Here is a 24,876-nt window from a genome sequence, read left to right as displayed (position 1 = left end):
CTCTCTCTCTCTGTCTCTGTCTCTGTCTCTGTCTCTCCCCCTCTCCCTCTCCCTCTCCTTTTTCTCCCTCTGATCTCATTATACTCCTTGCCCATCCTCTGGGCTTCCCCCCCTCCCCCTTTCTTTCTTCCTAGGCCTCCCATCCCTTGTTCCTCTCATATCCCCTTTGCCAATCAACTTTCCAGCTCTTAGCTCCATCCCTTCCCCCTCCTGTCTTCTATCATTTTGGATCTCTCCCTCCCCCTCCCACTTTCAAATCTCTTACTCGCTCTTCTTTCAGTTAGTCCTGACGAAGGGTCTTGGCCCGAAACGTCGACTGTACCTCTTCGTATAGATGCTGCCTGGCCTGCTGTGTTCACCAGCAATTTTTATGTAGGAAAGATACATAATGAAGAGGGCAAAAAGGCTTTGACTATGATGTTTGAGGAAGTGCCTTAAAGTGCATTTTTAAAACATACAATTTCCAAATTTTATTTATTACATTGTAAGTGAAGACATTTAGGAGGGGAGAAAATAAGTTGAAAAGTAACCAGTTGATTCCCATGGTCTCCTGCCAAAACTTCACTAGAGGATGTGTGAAAATGAAGGATCAATGCAAATGGGCATTTTATCAAGATTCCACTTATTTTTCTACAGATGTCACAAAAAATATAAACTAACATTACAAATGTATAAATCCCACGTGCTTCCTTAATATTTCACCAGTATTATTTATAGAACTGCATGATAGCTGACTCCTGTTCCAGGTCATTCAGCATTATAAATGTGAGGACAAGAATTAGATTTTAAAATATACTGACATATTAAAATATAACAGCACCATTAAAACATCATATTAATAGAAGCATAACACAAAGAGACCTATTTTGTAAAACAACTTTAGAAATCATCCTGATGGAGAGGATTCTTAGGAATAGGAGTTATGAGCATTTGGAGAAGCATGGTCTAATAAGGGCAATCAGCAGGACTTTGTGCAGGGCAGATCATGTCAGGCTACTGTCAATGAATTTTTTGAGGAGGTAAGACAGGTGACTGATGAAGTTATGCAAGGATCCTTTGCTCAATAGTGTTGGTCCATGCCATAAAAAAGGTCTGGGAAATCCTGGTTTAAATAGTTGCGCATAAAGCTTTTTCAAGTATATAAAGGGTAAAAGAGAGTCAAGGATAGATATAGGACCAATAGAAAATGAGGATAGAGATGCTGTAATGAGAGATGCAGAGATGGCAGAGGAACTGAATGCAATTTTGCATCAGTCTTCACAATAGAAGATATCTGCAGTATACCAGACACTCAAGAGTGTCAGGGAAGTGAAGTATGTGCAGTGAAAATTTACAGCTGAGAAGGTGCTCAGGAAGCTTAAAGGTCTGAGGGTGGATAAATCTCCTGGACCTGATGGAATGCACCCTCGGGTTCTGAAGGAAGTAGCTGGAGAGATTGTGGAGGCATTAACAATAATCTTTCAAAAAGCAATAGATTCTGGCATTGTACCGGATGACTGGAAAACTGCAAATGTTATTCCGATTTTTAAGAAGGGTGGGAGGCAGCAGAAAGGAATCTATCGACCTGTTAGCCTGAAATCAGTGATGGGAAGTTGTTGGAATCAATTGTTAGGGATGAGATTATGGAGTACCTGGAGGCACATGACAAGTTAGGCCAAAGCCAGCATGGTTTCCTGAAAGGAAAACCCTGCCTGACAAACCTACTGCAATTCTTTGAGGAAATTACAAGCAGGGTAGACAAAGGAAATGCAGCAGACATGGTGTACTTAGATTTTCAGAAGACCTTTGACAAGGTGCCACACATGAGGCTGCTTAGCAAGATAAGAGCCCATGGAATTACAGGGAAGTTACTAGCATGGGTGGAGCACAGGCTGGTCAGCAGAAAACAGAGAGTGGGAATAAAGGGATCCTATTCTGGCTGGCTGCCGGTTACCAGTGGAGTTCCACAGGGGTCAGTGTTGGGACTGCTGCATTTTACGATATATGTCAATGATTTGGACTATGGTATTAATGGATTTGTGGCTAAATTTGCTGATGATACAAAGATAGGTGGAGGAGTGGGTAGTGTTGAGGAAACAGAGAGCCTGTAGAGAAACTCAGATAGTTTAGGGGAATAGGCAAAGAAGTGGAGAGAATTCAAAATACAGAGATGCAAAGGGACTCAGGAGTCCTTGTGCTTGATACCCTACAGGTTAACCTCCAGGTTGAGTCAGTGGTGAAGAAAGCAAATACAATGTTGGCATTCATTTCTAGAGGTATAGAATATAAGAGCAGGGATGTGATGTTGAGGCTCTATAATGCACTTGTGAGACCACACTTTGAGTATTGTGTGCAGTTTTGGGCTCCTTATTTTAGAAAGGATATACTGACATTGGAGAGGGTTCAGAGAAGATTCACAAGAATGATTTCAGGAATGAAAGGTTACCGTATGAGGAATGTCTGGCACTTATTGGGCTGTATACCCTGCAGTTCAGTAGAATGAGGGGTGATCTCATAGAAACATTCCAAATGTTAAAGGGCCTGAACAGATTAGATATGGCAAAGTTATTTCCCATGGTAGGGGGTTCTAGGACAAGAGGACAGGACTTCAGGATTGAAGGACATCCATTTAGAACAAGGATGTGGAGGAATTACTTTAGTTAGAGGGTGGGAAATCTGTGGAATTTGTTGCCACGAGCAGTTGTGGAGGCTAAGTCATTGGGTGTATTTAAGGCAGAGATAGATAGGTTCATGATTGGCCAGGGCATCAAAGGGTATGGGGAGAAGTGAGGGGAATGGGATGAGTGAAAGAATTGGATCAGCCCATGATTGAGTGGTGGAGCAGACTTGATGGACTGAATGGCCTACTTCTGCTCCTATATCTTATGGTCTTACGGTTGTCAATAATTAGAGACTGACAAACCTTCTGCACGTTCCATTGCTGCTGTGATTCCATCCTGTTTTTGCTGGTACAGTTCTGTAATATGAGCTGGTCATCTCTGACATCAATGCAAAGTTCTACCATGGCACCAAACCGGATTTCCCTTATACTATTATATTCAAAGTGCTATATATAAAAAATATAAAGGTAGATTTGTAATATAGCAGTTTTGTAGAAATTCATCAAAATTGGAAATAACCTATTTTGGACCAACCTAATCAGGTCTTGTTAAAATTATTAGTTAAATATTGCATATTTAACTACTTATTTTCTCTAAATTAACTGCAAGGTAGTGCTGTCCTATTTTAAAAAGAGCTTACAAATGGGACGGGATCTAATAAAATCAGTTTAGATGTTCGCCCAACCTTAAGTTCTTGACTTTATTAATTGAAGAATAGAATAAAGCAAGAAACCCATAGCTAAGGCTGGGAGGGTGACTTTGGCAAAGTTCCTAAGATATTGAGGAGAAACAATGCGTTGGATAGAGAGCAAGTATTTCTGCTGCTGGGAAGTCCAAGATAAGAGGGCACAGGTTAAAAATTAGAGCTGGGTCTTTCAAGAGTAAAGTTGGGAAACACTTTCTTCACAGTGTGGTTTAAAATTGCAACATTTTTCAATTGGATGATTATTAGTTGTAAATCTGATAGAAGTTTATTTTAAATCAAATTAATTAGAAAGCATGGAATAGAAGTAGGTGTATAGAGTTGAACTAGGAATCAACAATGATCTTATTGAATAGAGGAACAGCCAAGGGGTAAAGAGCCAAGTTATTTTTCTGTTAAATCTGTCTGTTTGAAGCTATAACAAACTAGCACTTTAAACTTACAGGGATCTAAAATTGGTAGACCAAGCAGGAGCTGGAGCCACTATATGCAATTACAAATATTCAATAAGTATGAAAGCAATTAGCTCCATTGAACTTCAGACTTCTGCCTTTACAATGGGTCTTGAGTTATGCAGTTGTGAAGATGTCAGCAATTCATTAATTAACATTTGCTGTCAAAGATTTATGCTAATAATTAATCTATAACAGGATTGCAATTGATTACTGCTCACACTTACAATATTAAGTGAACCAGATATTTATCAGTGGAATTTTCTTAAAATAATAGGTACTGGAGATGTTACCTGATTCCCATTTCCACTGCATGGTGCGAGGACAATGGGGTATCCACTGGTACTCCATTTAGTTTCATAATCTGCACAAAAACCTGTACCGATATTGTATAGCTGGAAGTAAAAAATAAATGCAATAAATGAGGATATTGATAATCATCATTCTTTCCACTGCTCAATATTTTACATTCTCTCTTTCAGAAAGGGCAATCAAGTGTTCAAGATAATTTACAGGAAGTAATTAAATATCCCTCAGTCTCTTTATTTTTTAATCAAATAGCTCCTCATTAAACTCAGAGCACTATCCCATTTTTGAGATATGACATTATAGATGCTTTAAAGAATAAGGCTTGGTGAAGCTTATAACAAGTTGTTACTTTTGTTTATATGCAGCATATTATTTCAAACTTTGATGATTTATAGTGTAGTGTATTGGTTTTGTATGCAACACTGTTTGTAATATTCATAATTAAAGCATTGAAACAGAAATGTAGAAAATACTCTGAAGTTAGGAAGCATCTCTGAAAAAAGAAACAGTTTGAAGACCCTTTATCAGAATGGGAAAAGTTAGAAAATATGGTAGCCTTTAGAATAGAGAATGAGAATAATGCATATAGAATAACCAGGTGAGGTCAAAATGTTGGTGTGATAACTGTTAGTGAAGCTGTGTAGCTGATTGTTAATGAAGGCAACTACAAACCACCGTTTCCAGAAAAACTGGAATATTTTCCAAAATGCAATAAAAACAAAAATCTGTGATATGTTAATTCACGTGAACCTTTATTTAACTGACAAAAGTGCAAAGAAAAGATTTTCAATAGTTTTACTGACCAACTTAATTGTATTTTGTAAACATACACAAATTTAGAACTTGATGGCTGCAACACACTCAACAAAAGTTGGGACAGAGTTAAAATAAGATTGAAAAGTGCACAGAATATTCAAGTATCAGTTCAAAAGGAACATTTCTCAATGCAAGATTGCAGAGAATTTAGGTCTTTCAACATCTACTGTACATAATATTGTGAAAAGATTCAGAGAATTCGGAGACATCTCGGTGCGTAAAGGGCAAGGTTGGAAACCACTGTTGAATACGCGTGATCTTCGAACCCTCAGGCGGCACTGCCTAAGAAACCGTCATGCTACTGTGACAATTATAGCCACCTGGGCTTGGAGTACTTCGGAAAACCATTGTCACTCAACACAGTCCGTCACTGCATCCAGAAATGCAACTTGAAACTGTATTACGCAAGGAGGAAGCCATACATCAACTCTATGCAGAAACGCCGGTGAGTTCTCTGGGCCCGAGTTCATCTCAGATGGACCGAAAGACTGTGGAACCGTGTGCTGTGGTCAGATGAGTCCACATTTCAGCTAGTTTTTGGAAAAAACGGGTTCTCCGTGCCAAAGATGAAGACGACCATCCAGATTGTTATCAGCGAAAGGTGCAAAAGCCAGCATCTGTGATTGTATGGGGTGCATCAGTGCCCACGGCATGGGTGAGTTGCATGTATGTGAAGGTACCATTGACTCTGAGGCGTATATTAGGATTTTAGAGAGACATACGTTGCCATCAAGGCAACGTCTCTTCCCGGGACGTCCATGCTTATTTCAGCAGGACAATACCAGACCATATTCTGCACGGGCTACCATAGTGTGGCTTTGTAGACGCAGAGTGCGTGTGCTTGACTGGCCTGCTGCCAGTCCAGATCTGTCTCCTATTGAAAATGTATGGCGCATCATGAAGAGGAGAATCAGACAACGGAGAGCACGGACTGTTGAGCAGCTGAAGTCTTATATCAAGCAAGAATGGTCAAAATTTCCAATTGCAAATTTACTACAATTAGTATCCTCAGTTCCAAAATGATTAACAAGTGTTATTAAAAGGAAAGGTGATGTAACACAATGGTAAACATGCCTCTGTCCCAACTTTTGTTCAGTGTGTTGCAGCCATCAAATTCTAAATTTGTGTATGTTTACAAAATACAATTAAGTTGGTCAGTAAAACTATTGAAAATCTTTTCTTTGTACTTTTGTCAGTTAAATAAAGGTTCACGTGAATTAACATATCACAGATTTTTGTTTTTATTGCATTTTGGAAAATATCCCAACTTTTCTGGAAATGGGGTTTGTAGAAAACTAAGAGATGGGACGTATTAAAGATGTGAAATGCAGGTAGGTGCTGCTGTTGACATCTGAAATCAAATGGAGAATGCTAGAAATGCCCAGTAATGGGCAAAGTCTGCGGAGCAGGTTAAAACTCAGTTAATATTACAGTTGGAAAACCTTACAGAAGAGAATAGTTAGTTCTGACACAAATATGAAGAGCACATTGTCCGAAATTGGTAAGTTCAATATCAGGCCCTGAGAGACCACAATGTGCCTTGACCATACGTAAAGTGCTGTCTGCAGTCAAGCTTACTTCTATATTTCCTTTCGAGATAGGAAGCCATATCAGCCCATCAATTCCATGCAGGGTTATCAGTGCTGTTGTGTTCCCCAACTAATTTTCCCTTTGGGATACACTGGAATAACATAGAACCATAGACATATAGATTAGAGTGGGACAGCTGGGAGTTACAGTGTGACTGATCTCCCAAGTTTCAGCAACAGATCGTTCCTGCATTTCACACTGTTAACAATCCTTGTTGTTTTATGCTCCTAACTTCTCTCATTGTTTTCAGTCCTGCAATCATTGGAATCAGCTGGGAAATCATAACCTCATCTTATTATAGACTTTCCTTTTGTCCTTCCCTGATCCCCTGCAGAATTACAACTACTTTTCTCACTTTCCCAGCTCTGATGATGTTTTGCAACTGGAAATATCGGTACTGTTTCACTTTCCACAGATGCTGCCCAAACTCCTGAATGTTCTAATATTTTCTGTTTTTATTTTTGTTTTTAGCTAGGATGTATACCTAAAGGGAACCTCATGTAGAAAGCTTTCTGTTTTTCTGATTTATTTTAATTAGAATAGCAAACAGAAAGTTAGATAAAATACCAAAAACCTTTGTCTTGTCTCCCCAGAATATCCTGGCTTGTCCTCAGGTACATAAAGTTCTGGATAGATGTTAGTTAAAAACCAATGGAAATTCTTACAGCTTAGTCTCTTCCGCAGCTGCATTCGTTCCTTACAGTCAGGCACCTCAGCCTACCAAAATGAGTGGAAAAACAGATAATAGTGAAAATCCAATCTCTGAATTTAGCTAAATTGATTTCAATTAAACATTAACTCTTTCTTCATTTACTGACTGGCAACTATGCCATTCCAACTTTTTTTCCATTCTTAATTCAATAAACATCTAACAATATGTTTTGTAATCTCTGTAATGAGCTTCAGGAAATAATATTTTGGCATACAGTATGAGTGACTGGTAACACCTGAGTGACTCATGACATATGTTAAATGTACAAGGTGGGGAGCAACTGGTGTCTTTGGACTTTTGGTATACCAAGTCTCCCACCACTAGGGGCTCATTGCTGAGATATGTTCCCAACTGTGCCGTTGCACTATGTATCTACTGAGAAGGATGAAAGCAAACTGGATGGTGTTGACTTGAAAATCTTATGTTTAAACAGGTTTATCAGATAATATTAAACTGAAATTTCTCATCGACCGTGACTGTATGAATAGGTCTCCCAGAACTTATTTTGTATATAAGAAAGGAAAGATGGAATTGTGCTACAATGCATGATCAAGAGGCAATTGAAACACAGGTCTTCAATTACAGTGTCATAGAACACTACTGTACAGAAAAATGCCCTTCAGCCCATAAGTCCATGCTGAATTATTAATTTGCCTAGTCCCATCGACTTGCACCCAGACCATGGCCCTCCATAACCCTCCTATCCATGTACCTATCCAAATTTCTCTTAAATGGTGACATTGAATCTGTATCTATCACTTTCACTGGCAGCTCGTTTCACATTCTCAGCAGGTGCTGAGTGAAGAAGTTCCCTCTCATGTTCCCGTTAAACATTTCGCTTCTTACCCTTAACCCATAACCTCTAGTTCTAGTCTCATCCAACCTCAGTGGTCAAAGCCTGCTTGCATTTGCCCTCATTCTCCTCTGCTGTAGGGGATAAAGTCCGAACATATTCCACCTTTCCCTCTAACTCAGATCCTCAAGTGTTACTGGGTAGTATATGGGAATGACGATGTTTTAACTTTACATAATATTATCTTACTCTAGTTTGCTGTCATTTTGTTCAGAAAATACTGTTCATCTTGACTTCTTTAAGAAGGGAGAGAGGCAGAAGAAAGGAAATTATAGGCCACAAACAAGAGAAACGCTGCAGATGCTGGAAATCCAAGCAACATAGGACTTTTGTTCTCCGCCCAAAACGTCGACTATACTTTTTGCCATAGATGCTATCTGGCCTGCTGAGTTCCTCCAGAATTCTGTGTGAAATGATAGGCCAGTTAGCCTGACTTCAGTAGTTTGGGAAGATGTTGGAGTCCATTACTAAGGATCAAGTTTTGGGGTACTTTGAGGCACATGATAAATTGGGCCAAAGTCGGCATGGTTTCCTTAAGGGGAAATCTTGCCTGACAAATCTATTGGAATTCTTTGAGGAAATAAGAGGTAGGAGAGACAAAGGGGAGTTAGTGGATGTTGTTTACTTGGATTATCAGGAGGCCTTTCACAAGGTGTCGCATATGAGACTGCTTCACTAGTTCAAAGCCCATGGTATAGCAGGAAAGATCCTAGCATTGGCAGAAGATTAACTGACTGGCAGGAGGTGAAGAGTGGGAGTAAAGTGGGCCTATTCTAGCTGGTGACTAGTGGTGTTCTGCAGGGGTTGGTATTGGGACAGCTTCTTTTCACGTTATATGTTAATGATTTGGATGTTGGAATTGATGACTTTGTGGCCAAGTTTGCAGACAATACAAAGATAGGGAGAGGGGCAAGTTTTGTTGAGGAAACTAGGAGTCTACAGAAATACTTGGACAGTTTGGGAGAATAGGCAAAAAAGTGGCAGATGGAATGTAGAATAGGAAAGTATATGGTCATGTACTTTGGTAGAAGGAATAAACATATAAACTATTTTCTAAAACAGAAAAAAAATTATAAAATCAGAGGTGCAAAAGGACTTGAGAGTCCTTGTGCATGATTCCCTAAAGGTTAACTTACAGATTGAGTAGATAGTAAGGAAGAGAAATGCAATGTTAGCATTCATTTCAAGAAGACTAGAATATAAGAGCAAGGAAGTGATGCTGAAGTTTTATAAGGCATTGGTCAGACCACACTTGGAGTATTGTGAGCAATTTTGGGCCCCTTATCTCAGAAAAGATGAGCTGGCATTGGAGAGGGTCCAGAGGAGGTTCACGTCTGAACTCACTGGATTTTAGAAGAATGAGGGAGGGATCTCATTGAAATCTATTGAATATTGAAAGGCCTAGAAAGAGTGGATGGGGAGAGGATGTTTCCTATGGTGGGCGAGTCTAGGACCAGAAGGCACGGCCTCAGAATAGAGCATCATCCATTTAGAGGAGAACAGAAATGAGATGGTATTTCTTTAGCCAGAGGGTGGTGAATATGTAGAATTCATGCCATGGACAGCTGTCAAGTCATTGAGTATATTTAAAGCGGAGATTAAATGTTTCTTGGTTAGTCAGGGCATCAAAGGTTGCAAGGAGAAGGCAGAAGAATGGGGCTTTGAAGGATGATAAATCAGCCATGTTGGAACGGTGGAGAAGACTCGATGGGCCGGGTAGCTTAAACTTACTCCTTTGGTTTTATGATTCAATGATATTGCAAAGATAAAAAGTATTCTTTATTATTTATGCATTATATTAAGTTTATAAATAAATAATAATCTTTAAGAGCTTTTAGCTTACGGGAAATTTTAAGACTGCTACAAAAACCATTGTGAGCGTCTTGACTAATTAAGATAAATCTATCATCGTGATCTTGTTCAGATCATAAAATTCAAACAGGTACATTCCAAAGTAAATATGAGTATAAGCATTCTATTCAGCTCTTCTGCTGATCAGATATTATCCAAATGCATCCTGCACCCATCTAATGCTCCAAACAAAATCCATTCCATTTTCTGTTCAGATCCACTGATTGATTCTACCAAACGTACATGGACTAGAATTCCACATTCTAGTGAATTCAAAGCCATTGTTAATGGTGAGTTTTAATGACAGCCATGTAGAGGACAGAAAGGTAGAAAGATGGAGGGAGTGTAAGGATGTCAAAGATGTTTAGATATTGTGACTGAAGGCACAGTATCTAAAATCGGAGAAATAAGAATTCTATATTAAATACTTACTAGGATAACAACAAAGGTTGTAAGTGCACCTGCCTCTACAACCTTTTCAGGCAGAGCGTTCCAAATTGCAAACAACTTCTGTCTGGAGATTACAGAGAAAAGGAAGGGTAAGGCCTTGCAAAGATATGAAAAAAAGGGTAATAATTCTAAAAATTGAAATATTTTTAACAAGGAGGCAATGTAAATCAGCAAAAATAGAGATTAAGAGCAAATGAAATTGGCGTGAAACTGGCAGAATTTTAATGACCTCAAGACGACAGAAAATAGAACAATGGAAATTGGCCTTTTTTAGCAAGACAAGGTGACAAAGCCAAGGGTAAAGGTTTCAGCAGCAGATAAGCTAAGGCAGAGCAGAATCTGGCATTTTTACTGAAATAAGGGGTCTTATGCAACAAAAGGTTGGATGTGTGATCTGAACTTCCTTTTAAAGTAGGACCTTAGAATTCTGAAATGCACTGAGTGGCCACCTTATTAGGTATACCTGTACACCTGCTCATTAGAGCAAATATCTAATCAGCTAATCATGAGGCAGCAACTCAGTGCATAAAAGCATGTAGACATGGTCAAAAGATTCAGTTGTGGTACAGACCAAATATCAGAATGGGGTAGAAATATGACCTAAGTGACTTTGACCATGGAATGATAGTTGGTGCCAAAAGAGGTGGTTTGAGTGTCTTAGAAATTGCTGATCTCGTGGCATTTTCACACACAACAGTCTCTAGAGTTTACAGAGAATGGTGCAAAAAAACCAAAGAACATCCAGTGAGTGGCAGTTCTGAGGGAAAAATCACCTTGTTAATGAGAGAGGAATGGGCAGAATGGTTCAAACTGTTAGGAAGGTAATAGTAACTGAAATAACCACACGTTACAACAGTAGTGTGCACACAATACATCATACCTTGAAGTGAATGGGCTATAGCAGCTGAAGACCACAAGCCTACACTCAGTGGTCACTTGGTTAGGTACAGGAGATAAGAAATAAAGTGGCCATGGAGAGTATGTGTCTCAACTTGAGATCAGAACCAAGTATATAGCTGGGGTTTGAGACTAGAGACCAGAAAAACTTATCTTTGGTTTTCACTGATATTTAGTTGGAAGAACGTTTTGCTCATCCATCACTGAATCTCATTCTGATAGTTGAGAGAGTTTTTCACTTAAGAGCGGTGGTGATGAGGGAAAAAAATGTGGAAATTAGTGCTCTGTTTTGGATAATGTCAGGAACAGCACAACTGGAAATAAAGGATAATGACTGCTTGAACTTCATCAGACTCTGATGTTAAAATCATTTCCAGAATAATTTCAATTGTCCTGTACAGGAAACCCACGGACTGTTTTGAATTTGGTTTAATCCTTTTGATGGATAAATTATTATTCGCTGATATAGACATGTATATTAACTATAATACAACTTTTTAATGGAAACAATCTGAAAAAATCCAAATAGCCTGTCAGAGCTAGTGTCTTGAAAGATGATTGTTGTTTCAAATTGAGCAATATAAGGATTACTCTGACCTTACTAAGCAAATATGCAGTCAGATCCCTTTTGTAGAAGATCTCCTTGAAAGAATCCAGCCAAACCTCAGCAACACGAATTTTGTTTTTCACTAAGGTCTCTTCATCAGGTAGAGAGTCATGGGAATGTTTCTGGTACACATGACCAACCCTAGAACAGGGCAGGACCTCCACTGAGCCACCACAGAGCCAGACCTGGAAGAAGAATTACAATCCAAAATAAACATATTATTAGATCATAATTAATTTTCATGTTTTGTTTGAACTTTCAGACAGTTTGCTGTAAATAATCCTCTTATCTCCAAATACTAAGAATAAACAGACTCTTGAGATAACACACATATTCTATAAGCATTGCACTATTCAGTGTAATCAGCTTTACTGATTAAATGTTTCGGTGTTCAGCAAAACAGTGGGATGAATTTACTGGAGAGTAAGATCTTTATTGGACGTCATCTAATAAACACATCTATTTTGAAATCCATCCCTGGTTGATAGGACTATATGGGCTCTGTAATCATGTTGGTACCTTGTTAGTTGCCTATAAAATTCATTTCAGAGTATAACACACACACTCAATTGTATTTAGTGCTACCGAACAGAAATGATTTTCTAGGAAATTGTTCTTTATGTATCATTTGGCTTTGAATCTAGTGCTTGAAAGCTGAGCACCCTAGTAATTAATTAAATCTTCTACGCCTTGTTTGGCACATTATGTGGCAACCTTGCCATTTCTTTAGCATTTGTTTTTTACGAGGTTGAGTTGCTAGCTTGACGCTCAACCCCGCATGGATGAAAAGCATGCAAGGAACCATCTGGATTCAAATCTGGGACCATTTGCCTTGAAGTTTGGTGCGGATGCCAGTATACCACCAGCCAGTTCAGCTCACTTGGGTGCCAAATACTTCTGGGTTCCGACACTCATCAAGCAAGTGAGCTGTGCTTTATGCAAAGAGAACAAAGCCTTGTTTGTCATGTTAATGCATTCCTCATTCAATGAACATAGCAGTGCTTCTTTGCCTCTGTGTTACACTTCAATGTCACCACTTAATTTTCTTCAATTTCATACAGTGAGTCTAATTTACAAATATTTAAATCGAGCGGGAGTAACAGTAGACATCTTAATGAAACCTGCTCTGCCATTCAATAAAACCATGGGTGATCTGATTGCAACCTCAACTTGGCATTTCTGACTATTTGCAATAACCTCTCATTTATTCACAACCCCCCAGTGGTTACTGAATAGCTACCTATCTCTGTCTTAAAAATATTCATGTTCTGCTTCCATTTCCTTTTGAGGATGAGTTGGTGCTAGAATGTGTGCTGACACTTGCAGGCTGCCCCTCAGCACATCCTTGGGTATGTCGGTTGTAAATGCAAATGATACATTTCACTAAATGTTTCAACGAACATTTGATAAATAATCAAAAAACAATTCTCTATCTTATACAGATGACCCTTATTTTTAGACAGTGTCCCTCTAATTAAAGATTGCCCACAATAGAAAACATCTCCACAGGTGGAGGGGTGCTAGAAATAAAAGGACAAAGGTTTAAGATCAGAGGCAAGAGGTTTACATGAGACATTAGTATGAGCACGGAGCTCACTCCAACACTGTTGCAATGATTTTTCAAGACAATATGACAAAGGTGCAGGTCAGTGGGACTAGGCAGAAAAATGGTTCAGCACAGCCAAGAAGGGCCAAAAGGCCTGTTTCTGTGCTGTAATGTTCTATGGTTCTATCTCCCCTACTTCCATGTCAAAGTTACTTAGAATCTTACAGATTAGTGTACTCTTACACAATTAACTCCAGTGGATATAAGACTAGGCTATCCAATCGCTCCCCATAAAGCAACCTTTCTACTGGTCCAGTTATTGGCCTAGTGAACCTTCTCTGTACAGCTTCCAATGCAGTCACATCTTTCCTTCCATATATTCAGCATTGTTGCCCAAGTTATTTACATAAGCTGTTATATGCTGAGACCCCAGCATTGGTCCCTGTGACACATCATCCATTCCATTTTGTCTTTGTGGGAGCACAAAATCGGTGATTACAAATCAGTATCCCAGTTTACACTCTGCTACATTTGAATCAGCTGAGAGGAAAACTGGAACCAACAAGCAACATTTGTTGTGATGCAAACACAACATCACTTGACCCAATATACCAATGCTATATGCTCGATGTGAACCTTGTCTTTCATCTTTATAACATATACTGTAGGTTATAATTTTACCTGCTCTTATTTGGCAAACCCATCAATGCAATTTATATCAATCACTCTATGATCCAATTTCTCCACTCCTGATTAAAGAAGTAACCCTTGAATTCCTGACCTGACTAATTAGTTATGAACTGATAATACGACCTCTAGTTTTGAATCTCTAAAGTTGATTTCATCTCTTCTGCACTTACACATTAAATTTTAATGTAGTCTGTCAGAAATCTGTGTCTTCCCCTTTCTAAACGTAACACTCTTGAAATACATCATGAGAGTATTTGTGGAATTATTGTAATGAGGATGAAGTATGGACCATGTCTTATTACCAGGATGTACTCAATTCATTTAAGAAAAATCCTGAACTGTTTATCTATACATATGAAATAAAATTGTCTACTTTTATGTAAAGTATATATACTCAGCTTCTGTTTCCTAATATGTAAATTAATAACTAAACTATTTACCAAAGTAATTTTATCTGATGACTGTGTTCACATTTTACTAGTATGTACTCAATGAAGTCATGAAATATCCATCCCATAACTTTCAAACAAATTCATGCTGTAATGCATCAATTGTATGGAGCAATAAAAAAGTGATAACTTTCCAATTTCCAGGATGCGTTACTTAATCTTATTTTTTTCTTTTTCTTTTATATAACAATGGATATTAAGATAAACCCATTCATGCTCATCAATAGGATGAGAATGTACATCACCAAAGAAAACACAAACATTGCTTTATCAGGAATTTATAGCTGAGAGTATTTCAATAATAAGAATGAACAGATTCATTGCGCATTTGTTAAATTGTTCAGCAGGAAGGAAAACATCTTCAATAAAATGAATTTTCTTCTAAATATGCACAGCACTATTTCATATAATAATAAACTCTGCATCCAGCCATCGACCACTGCAAATATTTTAACAATAATAGTATTGGTACTGCTTGAAGGTCACGATGCAAGTTATCACTATTTCTCCGCAAGTACTACCTAATCTGCCAAATCACTCCAACAATTTTATACTATTGAGAGAGTGCAGAAGAAATTTGCAAGGACATTGCCTGGATTGGAGAGTGTGCCTTATGAGAATAGGTTGAGTGAACTTGGCCTTTTCTCCTTGGAGGGACAGAGAATGAAAGGTAACCTGATAGAGGTGTATAAGATAATGAGAGGCATTGATCGTGGGGCTAGCCGGAGGCTTTTTCCCAGGGCTGAAATGGCTAACACAAGGGGGCATAGGTTTATGGTGATTGGAGGTAGGTACAAGGGGGGTGTCAGAGGTAAGTGTTTCACACAGAGAGTGGTGGGTGCATGGAATGCACTGCCAGTGAAAGTGGTAGAGGCGGATACAATAGGGTCTTTTAAGAGACTCTTGGATAGGTACATGGAGCTTAGAAAATTAGAGAGCGATGTGGTAGAGAAATTCTAGGCAGCTTCTAGAGTAGGTTACATGGTCGGCACAACTTTGTGGCCAAAGGGCCTGTAACGTGCTGTGTTTCTATTTCACATTTCTAAATCAGAAGATTTTGATTTTTCAAGCATTCCAATTATACCTGGCTTACTTCAATCATCTTCTGCTCATAAATAAATCGTCAAAGAGACCTGAGCCTCAAAAGTAGTAGTAATATCTCTGCCACGTTTAAGCTAATTATTTCACTGTTATAATAACATTCATTAAATGGAGATTTTAGTTTTCACAATTTATGCCAAAACCAAATCATCAATTTAATTACAAATTTTTCAAAATGTGTGTTCATCTGAGCCTGGATTCATCTGTTACCAGCTCTTCATATTAGTTAAGTGTATCATTCTAACTTGCTAGTGTTATTTTTCTTACATCACAATATTTTAGGCCAAGTAGCATATTCTGCTGGCAGCTTGTGCTTAGGGTTAAGGGTAAATTCACTGCCAGTACTACTAGTCAATTATTTATGAATGATAATTTAATAGTTAGACTGTTAGAATAAGAACCAGTATTTTTCAGATGATGGCAGAAAGATATCAATATGGGTATGACCTGGAAACTCCTGTTGAAAAATGCCATATGGTCAAATTGTAAGCACACAATTAGGCTCATCTGTGAAAGTCTCTGTTTCAAGTGATTTGTTTTTCCCTCTCTCGCTGGAGGCTGCTCTAGTCTCTGTGGCCATGCTCTGCGACAAAGACAGTGATAGCTGAATGAATTAAACCTATATTCTCTTGTCTGGGAGAAAGGTGCATTAGGAAAAAAACTGTCCTTTAATTATTGCTGCATTTTCAAGTTTAACATAAATCTGTGAAGCAGACGTCACTGAATACAGAGTAATGGATAGAACAGTATAAAACATGGAGTTATTTATATCTTAATTCTGACTTGGTAGATAATTTATCTATGACATTGATAATTATATCCCACATATTCTCTTATTAAAATATTCTACATTTCTGTGCATTTAAATTTGAATTGATTTATCAGGTTAATTCCTTGGATTTTACTTCCTGATTATAAGTTTTGGATTATGTGCCCAATCATGAATCCTTATTATAGAGAAATGGCGTCACCAGCACTTTAGAATAACTGAAAACTAATTCATGGTCTCTTCAAAGCTTAAAGATTTCCCTATAGTAGCTTATCTGTCCCTGTACTGGTGCCAATGTGTCATATATTTTAGATTTAAAATAAGTCTTCACACCTCTCTCCACCTTCTCTTCATGATAGTTTAAATTGAGATCTCATTTTCCCGATTTTCTTCTTCAGGAAATAATCTTTCTTTATGCATCCTATTTCAATCAATCAAAATGTTAAAATTCTCTATTAAAGTTAACATACTGAGTTTACCCAATAAGGTAATACATATGGCATTGAATGTGAAGCCTGTTTTACAGATTTTCTGATTTTACTTCCATGTAAACTAATTGAAGTTAGGTACAGGAGCAAGATGAATTGCACTGAATTGCACAAGCTCACAAATGGCACAAGGCCAAGCACCCCTCTCCCCCTCCAACTCTCACCTCCACCCCTAATGTCCCTGGTAATCAAAGAAAAGCTATTTGGATTAACACTGCTTCTCTGACCTGTCTGCAGCTTTATAGATTCCTGTGATTCATGTAGTCTCTCAGGTAATTTTGATGAGGGTTAATACCCTTTAGAACACTCAACATTCCTAAATAATTTTCCTCGTTTCCTTCTGTCCCTTCCATCATAATTGATGTTCCTTGTTATTGACCCAAGGAAAATAATTGTTCCTCTTCACTCTGTCTAGGCCTCAAACAATTTTGTATACTTCAGTTCAATATCCCCATAATTTCATCTCTTCCATGAAAAACAGTACTCCCTCATTAGTCTCACTTCATAAAAATAATTCTCCATCCTTGGTAACTTCCTTGTAAATGTATGATCATATCCTTCCTATAGCGTGGTGATTAGTGTAGTAGACAGTACTCCATGTAAGAACTGGCTAGAGGGTTATACTGTTCTGCATGAATGCCATGCTTTTGCCATTACCGAGTAAGGCAAAGACTGCAAAGCGGGTCGAATGCCTTCAGGTTTGGGAAGCAGCTAAATGCTGATGGTTTCCTTTGGAACCATCAAACATAGTTAGCATGATTTGGCCTATAACCTTGTCATTATATCCATGATACAAACATGGGAAGTGGCAAATTATATTATAATAGAAGACTATAAATAGGGATTAAGTGACATAAAATATTCCATGCAATTATTGGAATCGCAACATCTGGTTTAATCAAGATTCACATGTTAAATAATGTGATTGCCAGTTTTTGCAGTGAATTCCCTAGAAGCTAATGTAAAACAGACAGGGAGCGTAATCAGTGATTTACTATTTTCAGGTGTTTACTTAGCTTGTGTAACATCCAACTGCAAGTTAAATAAATGTAGCACTGCAACTGAATACATGTAGTTGTGTTTGACAACAAAGGTTTCATCTATTTTGATACAATGAACTGAAGTCAATTTTCCTAGCCTTGGAGGCTTGACGAAAGAATTGGACAGGGATAATACCTAGAAAGGAGGCTGAGAAAATACTTCAAAATTAAATTAATTCCACAAGTTGAGTTTAATTTCAGCATGTGTTTAATTTTTAAATGTCTAACAAAATCTATAATATTTTCTCTTACTCGTGTGTACATAATTTGTAGAGCTTTTATTTACACAATCTTATCGTTAAGATCAGTATTACTGGCAAGAAATCAATACGGACAATAGCTCAAGATAGTTACTGATGTCTTGCTGTCTTTTTACTAATGGAGACAACACAAGCCCTGCGTATTGGATATGGAAATTTGTGTAAGAACATTTCATCTAACATAATGCCAGCAATACATGAGAGTGGGAATAGAAAATGGTTGAAGACTGGGAAGAAATTAAATTGAATCTGTTAACCATTTTCCTGCAAAAACATGGTATTCAATTCCATTGAGATTTAGTTTAATTAAATTAAACAGAGTGCCATAGAGCTGAATAATCCAGTGGTCTGGGCTCATCTTTGGGAAATTTGTTGTAAAAGTCCTTTGATAGGTCACTTTACAATGTATTATGTGAGTGAATAAGGTGGGCCATTTCTTCTGCAAGTTAGTAATTTGTGACATTGGCTCAGTTTTTCTTTATTAATGCAACGGACATATTCTATATTCAATCTATAATGGCAAACTACAGGAAGGATTTGTTCCTGTCAACTGGGATTTATAAAATGCCAGATTTCGTTGCTAACCTATAACTTTATATTGAGCCCATCATTTCAAAAGCCTAGAAACTGAATTTGATAGAGCTAATACCCAATCAGATCTCCTGCAGATAATTGTGATATTAGTTAAAAACACATTATAAAGACCATTAGGATGGTTAACATTCAAAAATGTTCTAATGTGGCACCACGTGTTCGTGTATACTAATGACACAAGTGGTAGACCTGTGAGATACTACAAAAAAACAGTGGGAGGGGAAGGGAAAGAGGGAGGGAGAGAGAAAGAAAGGAGTGGAGGCGAGGGAGGGGGAGAGAAATATATACAGTGGATATAGATATGCTATTAAGGGTATTGCAGACACAGCATGTGTAAGATGAATAGAACATTGGTGAGCATAGACTAGCTCCTCAAAGGTTGCCATTTCACCCGGAAATAATTATTAGTGAGATCTAACCCTGGTTTAGAAGTATTCATGTTCAACTTGCAGATGAAAAAATGACACTAATTGGTCCAATTTCTTGGAATTTTTTTTTAAATAGGCTTGAATTTGCTGTACAGAAGCTGCCCATAATTCAATACAAAGTAGCTCAAAGATGCAAGGCAATGTCCAGGGAGTCTCGATAAATCAAAAGGTAATCTGGTAGCTGCTGCAGTAAGAAAAATGTGTATGCAGATCTGTCCACTAAAAGGTCAATATGTTAGTTTAGAGGGTCCAACAGGCTGCTAAGATCCTTACCCTGAGAGAGAGTTCCACATTTTCAACTCCCCCAATCAGCATTCCAGGATCATAAGCACCAATATTTTGGAAGTAATGTCGATTGATTCCCAGTACACCTCCAGATATTGCTGGACTCCTGAAACAAGAGCAATTGTAGTAAGTAATCAAATAGATGCAATTTCTCTTGCTTATTATTCTGTTCTGCACCAACAGGAACTTGTACATCAGGCTGATGTTTGGCATTCAACATAACTGTACTCTCCTAACTAATCATCAAACTTTAAGAGCTGGCCCCCTGTAGCTCCTTCTGAAACTGAACTTCCTCATCACTAGACCTCAATCAATGAGTATTGGTAAAAATATATCCTCCTTGATAATCATCAAAACAGGTTTACATGTCAGCAGTGTGCTTACCTCCCTGCTCTACTCTCTATACACACATAATTGTGTGGCTAAGCACAGCTCCAATACACAAATTCACCAATGACACCACTGTTTTGGGATGAGATATACATAGTGATGAGGCCACTTACTGAGTAAGATAGGACAGATGGTTGAGTGGTATTGCAACAACAGCCTCACAATCAACATCAGTAAAACTAAAGAGCTCATTGTTGACATTGGGGGTGGGGCATGAATGTCCATATTGAGGGAGATTGGTGGTGGAGAGCGTTGGCAACTTTAAATTCCTTGGTGTTAATATATCGGATTACTTCTCCTCGGTTGGATATATAGATGCAATTACGAGGAAAGCGATTAGCATCTTTACTTTCTGAGGAAATTAAGGTGGTTTGGCTCATCACTAAACATCTTAACAAACTTATAAAGTGTTTCAAATGTCCTGACTGGTTGTATTATGCTCTGGTATAGCAGTTCAAAGGTGCAGGAATGTAAGATGCTGCAAAAAGTCGTGGACTCTGCCTAATACATTGTGGGCACATCTCTCCACAACATCGGTATTATCTACAGGAGGTGCTGCCTCAAAAAACCAATGTCCCTCATCAAAGATCCCCACCGTCAGGACTATGGCATCTTCTTGTAGCTACCATCAGGCAGGAGGCACAGAAGCTTGGAATCCCATATTCCAGGTTCAAGAACAGCTATTTCTCTCAACCATTCAGTTTTGGAATCAACCAGCACAACCCTAATCACTGGAGTTTAGCAATGCTTTGATCACTTTGCATTGAAATGCAATTTGCTTATTTTGTCAATTGACTTGACTTGACCTGACTTGACTTTATTACTTACAACCTTCATATACAGGAGGAGTAAAAATCTTTATGTTATGTCTCCGTCTAAATGTGTAATATGCAATTTAAAGTAATTTTTAACAAATAGTATGTACAACAGGATAGTCAATATAACACAGAAATACAATCGTATCAACATGAAATAATCAGACTGATGCCCTAGTTGAAGAAGCTGTCCTGGAGCCTGTTGGCCCTGGCTTTTAATGCTGCAGTACCATTTCCTGGATGGTAGCAGCTGGAACCATTTGTGGTTGGGGTGACTCAGGTCCCCAATGGTCCTTTGGGACCTTTTTACATACCTGTCTTTGTAAATGTCCTGAATAGTGGTAAGTTCACATCTACAGAATCAATCAAATCAAGTTTAATTGTCATTCAAATCATACATGAATTCAGCCGAATGAGACGGCTTTCCTCTGGGGCAAGGTGCAAAAACATACACACACGTTCAAAGTAACAAGAAAAAAAGAACATAGTCACGTAAGAAAACACATTTTAGTCCAAGACCCTGAGCGACAAGAACGGCAAATTGATGCTTCCTGGCAGACCAGCCTGTAATTCCACTGATCCTATACTGGAGGGCAGCCCCAACAGGAGAGGCCACACCCAACCGAGCCTGGACACTACGCTACAATGCAAGCCCGTGGCTTGAGGCCTAATCTTCACTACAACCAAGGCAACACTGCTGCCTCGCTGCCTGTCTCATCACCAAACAAGGGAAGCAGGCCTGTGACAATCAATGTCCAACAAGGTCTTGTGATTGCAAAAGAAACATCAAGATGGTTATGGTTTCACTACATACTGCCTTCACACCAACTCTGGTACCTCTGAGAAGCAGGCAGCAGCATGATTTGCGCCGTCAGCTCTTCTGAACCCAGTCTGTCTCCTCCTGCAGCCCAGCGGCCCGACTTGAATCCCTCGGTCTGACTAATTGTGTTCTTTCTTATAAAAATAGTCTTTATGTTTTTGTTTGAGAATGTTGCTTATATGATGCTATATGCCTGTGATGCTACTGCAAGTATATTTTCATTCCACTTGTGTATATGACAATAAACTCGACTTTGACATTGAGGAATAAGACAGACAATCAACCTGAGTACATCCTAGGATTTTTAGGAGAGTATTATTAATTAACATAATTTTTCTCTATTTTAACCACCATTTTAACCCAGAAAGGGGGTGGAGCTTAGGAGACGATGGTGCCTAACGGCGACTCCTCTGCTTGCATCTTCAGAAACAGCTCTATTTCCAACTTTAGTATCTCTATTTTTTTCCCTTTCGGGGTTCTTTTTATGACCCTGACCTGGAGTTACACACTGGCTTTGGTCCTTTGCGGGAATGGGACCCGCTCTCGGGGTCACACGACTGGCCACTGTTCAACATACCAAGGACACTGCCTAGAAGACTAACATGCCTTCAGGGTTCTGGGATTTCGAGGCTCTGGAGGCGGGCAGTCTCCAGGTCGGTGCCTCTGAAGGAAATCAGTGCATCATTGGAGACGGAAGATCGAAAGCAGCAAGCTGGTTGCTGGCTGTGTGTCCAGAGACCCAAGTTCTTTGGGCACAGAGCTCGGAAAAAGCAACGCAACAGACTTATAACATCATAAATCGGCAAGTTGTTTGTTACATCTCCCCTCTTGCTGTGAAATGGTGGCACCTCTTTTTCCCTTATTAGGGAAGAGAGAGAGCCTGTGGTATGTCGAATTACTGGGTGAACGAGTAGTCTTTGGGGAACTGTAAGTCTGTGCCTTTATTGATGATTTGCTGCATGCTTGAGTGCTCAGTGGGGGGTTCTGATGCTTTTTTGCGGTGAGGGAGGGGGGATCGTTGCTTTGCTGCTGCTTACACATGGAGGGGAGCTGGGGGGCTTTGGGGTTCTAACATTTGTCATTCATTCTTTGGGGCACTCCTCTGTTTTCGTGGATGGTTGTGAAGAAAAAGAATTTCAGGATGTATATTTATACATTTCTCCAACATTAAATGTACCTTTGAAACCTTTGATTCATTCATTGTCAGCATTAAACCAGACATAACACAGAACAGCCTGGTTCCAAACAACTTTCTTTATTCTACCCTCCCAGTCGGAGTTGATTGCAGTTTTAGATGAGGGTCTTATTGCTTCAGTTCTTTCTCAAAACATTTTTTTGGATTATCCTTCTTGCCAGAGGGAGATTGTAAATTGGGGAAAGGACAATGGTTATTTGATGCAATGGAATCAGCAGCATCTGGACAGAATTCTTGCTACATTAGCTATATACAGCATAAATATTCTGAGACTATTATTCCCCATGTATGGGTTAAGATTTGATAGATCCCTCACAAGTTATATTGGTTTTGCATGCTATTTTCTATTCTGTGTAACAGAAAAAATATTTTAAAAATATACTCATAAACTTAGAAAATTAAACCATGCACTTCTATTTTTTTAAATTCCAGGCAACCCAGAATCTATTTTACTTGAAGCTGTATGCATTGGTGATCTTGGTGAAATTGCATGAACTGTAAAATTAAGTAGGGTACTTCTGGGTATAACCTACATTAGAGCTCCTAAACCCAAGAGATTCTGAAGCTGCTGAGGATTTTGAGCCACACAAAGTGCTGGGGAAACTCAGCAAGTCAGACAGCATCTTTGGAGGGGAATAAACAGTCAAAGGCTCAAGCCTAGATTCATCAGGGAGTCTTTCTTGGTGTGAGGTTGAGGATCACTTCCACTTTATCTGCCTGTGTTTGAACCTCCCCATGTCCCAGCTGGTAGCCAAAGTAATTGGTTCCCCATTTTGTCTTCTCACATTTTTATAGATTGAGGGTGAGACTGGCAAATCCCTGCACAATGGTTCAGGTGTTCTGACCACATCATCTGGGTAGGCCTCACAGCCTGGAGCCCTGGTCCATCAGCTGCTGGAATATTTCTGGTACATCGTGGTAAGCTGAAACAGGCCCAGGGGCAGTTAGAGGTTTTGACTGATCATCTAGGGAACCCGCCAGCAGCCTTTACAAAGAGTCCAGTGTAGTAATGTAGTTGCCCACCGAATCCTTCCTAGTAAGTCATCAATGTGGGGCAGAATAGCACTCAACTCCTGGACATCAATGCATACCCTCAGGGGATGATTGTGATGGGACTGCTCCACTCACTGTTTGAAGGCTCGATGACTCCCAGCTCCAATATGGTCCGAATTTCATCTTTCAGGGCTCTAGCACTCTGTAGCAGTGTTGGTGTACTGAACCCCGGTCAGGTCTGATCCTAATGGAGAGTTTTAGGACCTTTGTCAGCCCAGGTCTCTGCTGGAACAGCTGTAGAAAATCAGCAAACACCCTCTGCAGCTCCGACCCCTTCCAAGTCATCATCAATGGGTATGTACAGTAAGGTAATCGGTGGAAATGTACAGAATTCACAACCACCGCCATTGCGCTGGGGTTGATTTTAAGAAGCGGGTCTGATGTGATTATGTAATTACTTAAGGTACTTTTACCATGCTTTGTGTTCAGTGTTTGGAGTTCAAAAAATGAGCTGTTACAGTTTTTTCTTAAAAATGCCTCATCATTTTATTTGCGAAAACCTACATTGTGAACTTGATGCTTTAGATGATTCCAGAGATATTGAACACGTTGGCCAACACAGTTGCTTTGAAATTGCCAGAGTTTTGGGAGCAAAATGCCATCACTTGGTTTGCACAAACTGAGGTCCAATTTACGCTGCAAGAAATCACTGTGGACTAATTCTACTATAAGACCATAAGATCGTAAGATATGGAAGCAGAAGTAGGCCATTCAGCCCATCGAGTCTGCCCTGCCATTCAATCATGGGCTGATCCAATTCTTCCAGTCATCCCCACTCCCCTGCCTTCTCCCCATACCCTTTGATGCCTTGGCTAATCAAGAACCTATCTATTTCTGCCTTAAAACACCTAATGACTTGGCCTCCACAGCCGCTCGTGGCAGCAAATTCCACAGATTTACCACCCCCTGACTAAAGTAATTTCTCCATATCTCAGTCGTGCCCTCTTGTCCCAGAATCCACTACCATGGGAAATAACTAATTGCCATATCTAATCTGTTCAGACCTTTTAACATTCGGAATGTTTCTATGAGATCCCCCATCATTCTCCTGAACTCCAGGGAATACAGCCCAAGAGCTGCCAGACGTTCCTCATACAGTAACCCTTTCATTCC

The 24,876-nt window shown here is 39.1% G+C and overlaps 1 protein-coding gene across 5 annotated transcripts in view; it reads right to left on the bottom strand.

The window, feature by feature from the left end:
* The window catches only part of LOC134343597 (polypeptide N-acetylgalactosaminyltransferase 15-like), a 68,595-nt gene that overhangs the window by 7,594 nt on the left and 36,125 nt on the right, over window positions 1-24,876 (bottom strand). Inside the window, exons 5-9 of one of the 5 annotated variants that reach the window (XM_063042356.1) lie at window positions 19,479-19,596; window positions 11,831-12,025; window positions 7,038-7,187; window positions 4,049-4,150; window positions 2,903-3,046 (exon numbers count right to left, since the gene is read on the bottom strand). In XM_063042356.1, coding sequence (XP_062898426.1) covers window positions 2,903-3,046; window positions 4,049-4,150; window positions 7,038-7,187; window positions 11,831-12,025; window positions 19,479-19,596 — 709 coding nt within the window. Of the gene's footprint in view, window positions 1-2,902; window positions 3,047-4,048; window positions 4,151-6,458; window positions 6,562-7,037; window positions 7,188-11,830; window positions 12,026-19,478; window positions 19,597-24,876 lie in introns of those variants that run through there. The other 4 variants (XM_063042360.1, XM_063042357.1, XM_063042359.1 and 1 more) reach the window with 4 other exon arrangements.

This window comes from Mobula hypostoma, chromosome 3, assembly GCF_963921235.1.
Source record: "Mobula hypostoma chromosome 3, sMobHyp1.1, whole genome shotgun sequence".
Lineage (NCBI taxonomy): Eukaryota > Metazoa > Chordata > Chondrichthyes > Myliobatiformes > Myliobatidae > Mobula > Mobula hypostoma.
This window is presented reverse-complemented; position numbering and strand designations above follow the sequence as displayed.